The sequence below is a fragment of the Branchiostoma belcheri genome, unplaced genomic scaffold (assembly GCF_001625305.1).
Source record: "Branchiostoma belcheri isolate BF01 breed outbred unplaced genomic scaffold, Haploidv18h27 scaffold4, whole genome shotgun sequence".
In the NCBI taxonomy this organism is placed as follows: domain Eukaryota; kingdom Metazoa; phylum Chordata; class Leptocardii; order Amphioxiformes; family Branchiostomatidae; genus Branchiostoma; species Branchiostoma belcheri.
This window is the reverse complement of record NW_017804020.1, coordinates 1020360-1032165: the sequence shown is the minus strand read 5'-3', so window position 1 is coordinate 1032165 and position 11806 is coordinate 1020360. Positions and strand designations below refer to the sequence as shown.

The 11806-nt window shown below is 37.2% G+C and overlaps 1 protein-coding gene across 11 annotated transcripts in view; it reads right to left on the bottom strand.

The window, feature by feature from the left end:
• LOC109477370 (suppressor of tumorigenicity 7 protein homolog) overlaps positions 1 to 11806 on the bottom strand; it is a 32599-nt gene that overhangs the window by 16210 nt on the left and 4583 nt on the right. For all 11 annotated transcript variants that reach the window (XM_019778598.1, XM_019778596.1, XM_019778597.1 and 8 more), the window contains exon 2: positions 595 to 677. In XM_019778598.1, the coding sequence (XP_019634157.1) occupies positions 595 to 677 (83 nt within the window). The remainder of the gene's footprint in view (positions 1 to 594; positions 678 to 11806) is intronic.

Below are 11806 nucleotides of genomic sequence, written 5' to 3'. Positions count from 1 at the left end.
TTATTAGCTTTCTCCTTCTATCTATCTGTTCATTGCTTATGTTTTTGTATGCATAATGTATTTCAGGGCTTGAAATCCTTTTTTTTCTGCATACCTTCACCAATACAAGTAACATTGAAAATTACTTGCAACAGAAAAATGTTAGGCCACGCCAATTTAATTTGTTGGTTCTCAGATTTTTTCAGAAAAAAATATGAAGCGACAGGGCGAAAAAAATAAAAATAAAAACAGGTCTAGGCATCCTACTGGTAATATAGCCCTAAATGCTACGATAGGAGCCATGAAGTCAATACAAAGGGTTGGGAATTTTGAACTTTTAATCAAACCACTGCATTGACAGATGGAAAAACTGTAACAACTAGAAAGAAAAGGACTTTCTTCAACTGTTGGGGGCAAAATATGAGCATATTTTATTTGATTCCGAACCAGAATATTTTTCTTTGCAAATCAGAAAAAATGAAGAGGCGAATCTGAGAACCAACAAATTAAATTGGTGTGGCCTTACCTGCACAAAAAAAGTTTATTTCTTTTATGCTTAAAAGGTAGTAACAGTGAGTGCAGCATATAAAAGTCTAAATATGTTGGAATTCTCACCAGGATGAGTCCAGAGATGAGGGAGGAGGTCCCAGTCAGCGCAACATAGAACTTGGGTGTCAGGGTGTTCAGGAACATGGCAACTGTAGCGGCAAAAACAGTCATGTTACTTAACTACTAGTATATCACTGTTTCACACATCAGACTAGTTAGGCACAACACTCCATTGATACGTGATACATAATTTACCAAGAAGAGTAATGAAATGAAATGTCACTTGCAGTAAAAGACGCCAACTTGTGACGTCAAAACGGAAATTGGCCTTCAGTCACAGAAGGTCTATCATTGATGTGAGGCATTTCCTGTTATTGTCATTCTACGACCTTCTGGCAAAAAGCGTGCATGGCGTTTGACAGAGCTATTGCATTATGGTTGCTTTAGTCATCTTTCTACCTATGCGCAAGATCCTGTTGTTTCTCTGAACACATATAGCAAAACACTAGGATCTACTGTCAATCAAATAGTTATCAACTGTCAATCAAATAGTTATCAACTGTCAATCAAACAGTTTTCAGTGTCAATATTTGCAAGTACAGTACATTTTTTCCTTTGTCAAAACCAAAAGAATAGCAACCAAATCATGAATGACCTATAGATATACACATCATCAACACAACACACAAGGCATCTTATATCCTTTGTGGTAACTCAATGTTACAGTCAGAAGCTCTATAAAAGAATAAAAGACACAATTAGAGCCTGCAAATTAGATCCCAAGGCAAGTATCAATGGTAAAGAAGTACATTTATCTCCATTTGGCAGTTCTAAAAGTCTTAGCCTTTTGGCAGAAGAACATTTCACATTCAGTACATAGCCAAGCCCAACGTCTCTGGCATTCAAGAAATGACATTTCGAGCTCTTGTTAGCCAAAATCAATAGAGTGAAGGTAGCAGATAAGACCACCACTATGGCTGGTGAGCTTTCAGTGTATTAGGGTACAACCAAAACTACTTCACTGCTCATTTGTGTACATTACAGTTAACAGAACAACTCAATTTTGGTGTGACATTTGTGTTATCCTCTGTGGAAGGATATCATGGTACCATATATGATATAGCCTACTAGTATAATACACCTGTGCTTGGTGATGCAGTGGAATTTGAAATTCAAGTCCATGCCAGCTAGAAGGAATGCACTAGAATTGTTACCTTTGCCAAGAAGGTCATGTTTTAGGTACATGTACATGCATAATCAATAATAAAAAATTTACGACAAATCAGTAAAGGTTGAAACCACTTGGCAAAGGTATGAGATTGCAGAACTCTAGTTACTAATTTCCCAGTAGTATGCCTACAGCAAAAATTCTGGTTTCTTTTGAACTGATCACCAAAAACAGCCTACGTACATACCGGTACATACAAGTTATAGTTTAAGCGTAAACGAAACGGCACGCATTTGGTCCCATTTTGCCATTTGAAAGCTACAGGTAGAGTAATGTCATTCATTATGTAGACTGCATAAAAAAGCATACAATGCTGCATAGTGTGTTAGTACTAATAATGGTCTTTGAATTCCCTTTCTAAAATGGGTTATACATGTAGGTTACAAAGCAAAATCCTTTTTTATGGTCCTTCCAAAAGCAGTAACATCCTGATAGCAGGCAATCCACTGAAATCCCCATGTGGGGCCCCACAGTGGCAGACAGTACAGCCTACCATATGGTCACAACAAACATTGCAACATCAGCAACCAATCCCCCACTTTCCAGCCTATACCATTCCACTCATTGTTGCAGGGGGGATTTAATAATAGCAAATAGCCAGAAAACCATTTTCTTTGACAATCCATGAGCAAAAAATTCTCCTATTTCTAGCACTAGTTACAATTATGTATATATAAGATATATTGTATATCTTATTTTGTATTCAGTATGGAAAGTAAATTATTTTAGAGAAATACACCTGACAAAAAAGTAGTACGGGCCACATAAGGGAAAGTCCCTTACTGGAATTCAGGAATAAACCATGCAAATAAAAAGGGATTGATGGCCAAAGTTAAAATCAAGCTCCTTGTTCAGATAAACGTAAAGAAAAAAAAATAATATATTATTCAGAAACAAATAAATAAATAACCTTTATTGAAGCTGAAAAATCCTAATTTCTCGACAAAACATAACGAAATTCCAAAAAACAATCATTCAACCAACCAACTACCAGTCCATGTATTATTAAGTTTATCAGCCTTTAAAATTATAATAATAATAAAAACGATAATCTACTTTTGACACAGCAATGTTTGAAGCCTTTCCCAAATCTTCTTATGACAAATCCTGTCCTGAGGGACATTTTCCCATGGCATATGGGACAACAAAGACCTGCCCCATCGTTTAATATATGCAAATTTCAGTATAAATTTACCTGCTGAGCTTTTGAAATAGCGGCTTGACATTCCAACCAGAGGTTTAGGCTTATTTTGGATGTGATTTAGGTGTTTTATCAGGCTTTCTTCTTTTATTGCGAAAAAAAAAGCAGGACAAGAAAGAAACCCTAATAAAAACGTCCACAAAAAACATAAAAAAGATAGGCCCAAGCCAAAACCTCTGCTTGCTGAGTATAGTAGGCTGTGCCACATGCAATTTTTTGCACTGTAGAGCTTTAGAAGTAAACCTTGTCTGGACCACTGACAGCCCATACTAAGTGAGATTGAAATTGCCGGCTGACTACAGTATCTCTTCTAACCTCATACATGTGTATGGTACTTCATTTCACAAAATGAACACATAACAGTTACATGTCTGTGAGAAACTGCTTGAGCAAAACTGACAAGTCGTTCTTTGCGAATCGTTTCAAAGACATAATCTACCACATTGCACATTTTGACAGGTCACCGTAGAGCTGGCAAACCAGACAGCATTGGAATACAGAACAGTTTCCTCGGCTCTTTGCTCTAATTGCTTTATGTGTGCCGCCGTCAAAATTAATTCATTGGGCTGTCTGCAGTCCTTGAAAAACGCATGCATCAGGCTGTAGCACTTTAACAGATACTACAAACCACATTTACTTTCTGCAACCTATAAAAGGCAATAAAACAAATTATGCCAATTTCTCACCATTTTTTGTCACTGTTAAAGAAGCAAGAAAGATGACTATTAGCCTAAAATGTGTACATTTTGTACCACAATCTAATATTCTGTCACCAGGCAATCTCGTCCTTTCCAAAGCCCACCAGGCGTGAAGCTCTCAATATGCAGGAACCTTGACCTAAATCTGTCAAGGGTTGCTGGCAAACATGCATAAAACTTTGGCAGATCTAAAGCACATTTTCCTCGAAGCTATGTATGATGAATTCAGCTCAGAATCCTTAGCTTAGAAGCGCTATCTTTCTTCAAAGCTGACACAATATTATTTTTCGAAAATAATTTCATTTTGTTTGATGTAATAACCTGTCACTGAACGTAACAATCCTAGAAGATCCCAGAGGCATGTTTCCCAAGAAAATTTTGAAGCCTTGACCCTCTAAAATGCTGTTTCCTGAATTTTGAGGGACAAGTTTTGCTGGTTGACTAAGCTTAGTTTAATGGCATGTCTTTCCATATCTTTCCATACCAATTTTTGTCCATCAAAGATGATGGATTGGGCAATATTTTTGTCTGTTATGAGCAGCAAAATTCCGTCAAATGACGGAAAGATTGGCTAGAACTCTGTGCCATATCCTTTGCTTGCTCATAAAACATCTTTTTTTGTAAGATGGAATGCAAGAAAGCACTCCCATAGTATAAACAACTCTGAGTTCAACAGCCATTTTGGCACAAGGCTAGATGCCAAAATAAGTCAGATGGCACACATTCACCCAGAGGGTTGGACAGTTCTAACTGCGACAGAGATGGGCAAAAGGGCACGATAAAGAATTCACCATGCAAGAAGTACTTCTCAGTTCCAATTTCTAGTTCGAGTCTTGAAGCAAATCAGAACAGAAATCCAGACAAAGCACTGTAGAGTACAGCAGAGGCTCCCTAAGGTTATCCCAAAAGGTCACAACCAAAAACAGCTGATATGATAGTTCAAATAAAGGTCAGAACATTGGAGGGGGAAATTGGCAGATGTTACATTTAGATACTGATCATAAAATGAAGAGGGGACCCTGCCAATGCATTCAAAAGAACAGTATGTATACTTGGTGAACACAATTCGTCCTGGGAATCAAAATGTACTTCTAAACAACCTGACCTGAAATACAAAGTCTGCATATTACACACACGTCATGTATTCTTATTTTTATAACTGGTGTCTGTTACATATGTCAACAGCATTATGACATTGTCTTATATTTAGCAAGGACATTGTTCTTAAATAGAAAGCTGGGATAAGAGATATATAAGTAACAGGTTTGCCCTGACACTACTACTACACCAACTGCACATTCCTAGATACCAGTATCTTCCCTCCATCTTGTACTGTTGTAGTATAGGTCAAGGGAAATCTACATGTAGCCTGGTGCCAGACGCTGGCGCTCCATAAGCGATAGATTTTTTTTTGGGGGGGGGGGAGAAACCTTAATGTCCGCTACAAGAGATCCCTCCAAACCCTTTATCTTTCATGCCAGCAGCGAGGAAAAAATTAGAACCAGGGTGACTACAAATGTGTGGAAACACGAACACACAGACAGACACACAGACAGACAGACACGCCAAAAACAAGACCTCCATTTTTCATGGAGGTAACAAAAGTCTTGATCTAGGCTATCATGCTAGAACCACAATTCCAAGATGAATTTTTCATATGCAATGAATGATGGAAATAATATTGGTTTGACTCTTCCCACTGAGAAAGATGTGACCACAAATGTATCCAACACGTTTCTGTGTCAAAATTATCTGTACCACAACTAGAGATTGTATTCTCTTGAGATTCAAGCAATCAATAAAAATGTCAGTAACTCCTAGTGTGCTATGCTAGAAGCATTCCAAAGTGAATTGAGATAGACAGATTATGTCACAGATATCTCTTTGGATAACAAGATGACACAGTTATGCCACGTCATTCTATATTACATGTCATGCATATCAAGTATGTTTCCTGAAAACATTATGATTAAACTCTATCTAATTCCTAAACAATAATTCTAGAAATGTGATGTCATGAACATCCCAGCTGAATATACTGATTACTGAATAAGGTGCTACATTCACTGCTGGATTCATACTCCAGCAGTGAATGTACTGGTTACTGAATAAGGTGCTACATTTACTGCTGCAGTATGAATCATCCATCTGTGGCTAATGACCATAAAATGATACATAAAGTGATATTACCAAATATGTCCCCTTTGGGAAGGTGGACATTGGATCATTTAAGGTTAATTGCTCTGAGCATCCAAAACGGCCAAATGTAAACAATTTGAAATCAGGGCTTGAAATACCACCTGTATATGCCAGTTGGTGCAGGTAAAATTGGAACTCTGCAGGTATTTTGAATTCTGATGTCTATCTGCACCTATTAAACCTGCACCAGTCAACATACATGTACAGGGTTTATATGTACATGTAGGTGTATATGGATTTTTATCTGCTGCATTGACTGTTAGTATTACAACCATGAAGTTATAAAGGTTTCTGAACAGTTTTACATAATATGATCCCAAGAGAAGACCATACTTCCTAAATTTTCAGTGGTGCGGGTAGAATTTTTCTGGTGCAGGTAATTTTCAATCAGTACAGGAACTAAATATGAAGAAAAAATAGTATTTCCTGCGAAATAGAAAGAAGGATCTTGTTACATCTTACACAATGCCCTATTATAATCCTTATTCATTAGTCAACCAACCAGTAGAAAATGCAACAAAACCTGACCTAACCATGCATATACTTCTACTGTTCTTCATTGTCAGTACATTTTTCTGACAAGGTAAAATAGATACATTACTGAAGTGAATGACATTATGTTGTTCCCAAGTCCCAACTAGACATGGATGAATACTAACTAACTCCCTTTGTGCATGCATGACCACACGTAGGGCACAGGTCTATCCAACAAAATGACGGATGGCTACATCTTTGCAATACTCTATCGATTCAACAATCGCTTTGCACTTTTCTTCGCAAGTAACCCTGAAGGAAGAACTGTCCTACATTAAATCTCCTTGGGAGTAAGAGATTACATGTAGCTCCCTTTCCTTTCATTTGTGTACATGGGCTGAGGCCTATCATCTTACTAACAACTCATCTATCAAAATCTCTTGCAGTCATTTCTCATTTCAGTACTCAAACAACTTGCATCCCCTACTTCTTCCAAAAGACTATGGGACTACCTTTACAATTACCTTTTTACTCTCTTATACTAGTATATTTTACCTCAAGTATTTGTAAATTGTATTTCAAATATCTATCTCAAAAGACCAGCTTGCTAGTTCAATGTGTGACAAAATATTGTTCAAAATATCATTCTTTCTGTTCCAAAAACTTCAAGTCTTGATCTTATATATTAGCCGTTTCTTCTTTCTTTCTTTGCTCAGGGACCGGATGTGTACACAGGCAAAAACCTGACAGAAGAAAAACTGTCTTTTCCTGCATATAAATTGGCCTGCTTTGATGTACGTCAAGAAGTTACATTCAGATTGTATGCCAGCCCTCAAAGTTAACGTACAATTTTAGCATCAAAGCAACCCAATTTACATGTAGGAAAAATGTGGCATGAACAGCTTCCATATGCCCGCAAGCATACACAGTTTTTGTACATCAGGATTTTGCCCACATGTACAAAATAGGTCAAGTATGTCAAGCTCTAGTGAGAATAATAATTTGCCGGATTCAACCAGCCTCCAAGGTTGTCCCATGCCCTGCTTGTCGTGCTACCTTTTTACTCCTCACCTTTTTGTTGTCGTACAAAGGATAAGTAGTCAGGAAATTGGTCTGGTCAGGAATGAATGAAAGGGAAAAGCAATCTAGCAATAGGAGCAGGTGCAAACATGAAACGACTACTAGTACCAGCCAGTAATGAGGTTATTACCTTCGCCAGAAGGTTAAGGAATCATTTTGGGTATGGTGTTCTACACAACAGAAAGCTGATTGGTCTGGAGACACTGTATTAATGAGCTGTTTTCATCTTTCTACGTAAGGCCACAGCAAGTAATTTTTATGACATCAGCGCGTACATTAATTTTCGCCTGATTTTGAAAAAGAAAAAAAGAAAAGAAATTTTGTTGCCTTCTGACAGTGGTCAATATTCCGAAAATGGGCAAAGATGTCTGTAAGTGCCATTCCGGAAGGTGGATGGCAGATATCTATGAAGAAAAGGCTCTGATTTGATATTTTGTTTCTTACTTTAATGCAGTGATATGTGATGCTGGCTGTGTATATGTGATGCTCCCACTGAATCAAAACCATTTGTACAATGATTGAGTCAAAATTTTAAATTGTAGGAACCTTGTTTTTTTCCGCCCGCCTTGTTTTTTTTTTCCCCGCTCGCATTGGATTTGGAGTCTGCGGAGGATGTCATCCATCCCCCTGACACTCCTCCACGCTCGACCTCTATGAAAAGCGGCCGAAATAGCGGCCGATTAGAGCATGTAACACTGTTACAGATCGAGTTGAAATAAAGGCTCAAACAATCAAACAAACAAATAAAATTTACTTGCTGTGGCCTATCTTTTTTCTTCTAATAGTTCGCCTGTTCTTTATTATCAAAAAGCAAAAGCACAGCGTTTATCAGACTTTAAGTTTAACAGCTACTCATTTTGTTCAGTGCAAAATAGTTGGTGCCACAATATTTGGGCAAATTGTACATTTATGTTTCAAGTATACAATAGAGTTGTACCAATGGATGAAAAGTTACATACTACAAACATTTCCAATAAATCCTCACATTCATAAAATAATTTCTCACACCATTATCATAATAAAAACATTGAAACAGAAGTCTAATTTTAAACTTCTTTTTCATCTCATTAATTTGTCTATAGATCTTCATATTCAAAAAAATGTACTCATATAATTAACATAATAATTACATTGAAAATGAAAATGAAAATTCTTTTTCATCCACCCCTTCTTTGTCTATGCGAAAAGTGAAAGTAGCTTCCCTCATCTTTTGTCTACAAAGCCTTATAAGTGAAAGTACTTCTCCCATCTATCACCACCTGTCAGGGATTACATGAGGCCACAGCAAGTAATTTTTATGGATGACATCAGATGCGCATTAATTTTCGCTTGATTTTGAAGAAAAAAAGCAAGAAATTTTGTTGCCTTCTGACAGTGGTCAACATGCCGAAAATGAGCAAAGATGTCTGTTGCCATGCCGGAACGTCGATGGCAGATAACTATGAAGATTGAAGAGAGGAGACAATTAAGAAAAGGCTATGTTTTGTTTTTTACTTTGATGCTGGCTGCGTACATGTGATGTTGACAGTTCCCACTGAATCAAAACCATTTCATTTGTACAATGATTGAGTCAAAATTTTAAAATGTAGGAATCTTTTTTTCGCCCACTCGCATTAGATTTGAAGTCTGCGGAGGATGTCATCCATAAAATTTATTTGCTATTGCCTGATCTACGGAGAAGACCTGTTCATTAGAATTCACCACAGCTTTACACAAAATCCTGACTCTATTCTCTGGGGAAAATATATACCAGATCCAACTTTTCATGGGGATCAGCCCTTCTGTATACAGAATAACAATAAGGCAAAAATTGATATTTCATCTATCAGAGGCCATACATTGTTGGGTTTGTAGCTTGCTATTGTCTTTGAGTGAATGGCAATTTTTTTTTTATTCACAACCACTTGTTTAACAAGAGCCAACATTTTGATGACCGTCTGTCATTTTCATCAGGGCAATTATGACTGGTTCACTGTACACAGAAGCTACATGTTAGGTGTTCAGGTCCACTGTGCACTGAAGCTAGGTGTTACTGGTAACAATGCGGGCCCAAATGTAAAGAATTGTTATACCAGTTATACTTCTGTCACTTCTGTGTGTTCCGAATGTAGAGTACAAAATATATGGTCATCTTGGCGTCTAAATCCCTCCTGCTATAAAATTGCAACATGATGTAACCCAACACTAGTTACCATGGTAACAGACAGTCTGGTTCAGGTCATTGACCTTATTTGTTTGGAGAAGAAGAGGAAACAGCAAAAACAGTATGTTTTCCTTCGGTAAACATAAATATATTGTGATATACTATGTGTCTCAAAACAAAGGGAATGGTATTTTGAATAAGATTAATCTATATCAAATGTATGATATGAGTCAGAGAGCATCCTGGATTGCTAAGAGAAGTATAATCATGTTTTTTTTTTGTGGTATTTAGATCTAACTGACCTCCTCTGACAGACAAATTGTCAACAATCAACTTTCAAGGCCAAATCATAATCTAATACAGTCAAATATGGCCTCCTGAACGTTGCCAAACTCTCACCAACCATGGTTAGGAGTTAGGTTAGGAACAAGGTTGGCTGTGGTTGGCTGGTGTTCGGCGAGGTTGTCTCCTGTTTGGCTGCACAAGCCAAATGTTTCAAAACGTTTAAAGCACGCAGGAGAGGACAGGAGGTTGGGCCATGGTTGGGAACTGGTTGGCTAGTGGTTGAGAGTAGGTCAACAGTGTTTGACTCATATTTAACTCTAATTTGAATTGATTTGTACGGTTTGAGCAGAAAATCAATAAATACAACAAACTGGGATTGAACTGTACCCCATACAGAGCCACACTAAACCCATTTAGACCCCTACTAGGAAAGAGATTCTGGCCTGGCCTCATTCCAGAAACTTGGGTTTCGAAATAACCATCCATCCACATTGAACCAATATTCTTTTACAAAAACAACTGTTTCTCTAGCAAAACCAGTCTATTCAGTACTATGAATTCTATATAATCAGTATAATTCAAATAGGTGTAGGAAACAATCTTCATTATCCCAATCTGGTGAATTTGTTGATTTTCTGATTGCTTCCTGATAAAGTGATGATTTTATCTGTTGATTTTCTCACTGTTGGGCGGTGCAGCTATACTCTCCTCCCACTGATAAGCCCTTTACGATACACACAGAGGTGTTAACTACACGGGGTGTAGAAAAAACAACAGCAAGCAATTTGCACCACAGTATCTATGTGGGAGGGGGGCTGTGGTGTTTATGTATTCTCCAAGCAGAGGTTTTGGCTTAGGATTATTTTTGACGAGTTTCTATCTGTTTTTTTTTTTTTTTTACTTGGATACTGCCCCACCATTGATACTGTGTTTACAATTTGGTAACAAAATTTGGTAACTGTCTTGTAGCCACCAAAAGCTTGGGTATTATTCATTCATTAAGGCCACACCAATTTAATTTGTTGGTTCTCGGATTTTTTCAGAAAAAATATGAAGCGACAGGGCGAAAAAATAAAATAAAAACAGGTCTAGGCATCCTATTATAGGCTTAAATGCTACAAAATGAGCCATGAAGTCAACACAAAAGGCTGGGTTAAAATTTAAACATTGAATTTTGAACTTTTAATCAAACCACTGCAATGATAGATGGGAAAACTGTAACAACTAGGAAGAAAAGGACTTTCCTCAACTGTTGGGGGCAAAATATGAGCATTTTTCAGTTGATTCAGGACCAATCAAATTTTTTTTTTTGCAAATCAGAAAAAAACGAAGAGGCGAATCCGAGAACCAACAAATTAAATTGGTGTGGCCTAACTATTAACTGAGAGGCAGCAAACTGCTGCAAAGCAGTTATATGACTACTAGTACTAGTTCAATTGTATTAGATGCAGGATATAAAATAGTATAAACCTGATACTGTTCTATAGATACACATTTTATCTTTTTTTTTTACAAAGGGAAGATCTTTCCTAGCTGAGAAATCCATATTACCAAGCCTTCCTGGTTTTTCAAGGAGTTTGATTTTAACTCCATGGGTTTTCTTACCACCACAGCTTACCTGAAACAGACCGACTGTTTGAAAACATCGGAATGTACCTTATAATAATATTAGCTGCATTATTAGATGTTGATCTACATGAAAGGTGCATCATCTGATCATAATACCTCCTAACCATGTTCCACAGCTAGAGCTCTGTCAATTCTCTGCATCATATACCATTTACCAAGTACAAATGTAAGTTTGCATTGATGTCGTTTGGCACCTAGGTGTTTGTTTGATCTTGATATTTTCAGTTTGTACAACAAAACATTCTGATCCTGTTTGGTATGATATTCCTGGCTACCTTGCTCCTGTATACACCCACACGTTTTTGCTTTCATATCTTACAAAAACAAAAACAAAGAACAGC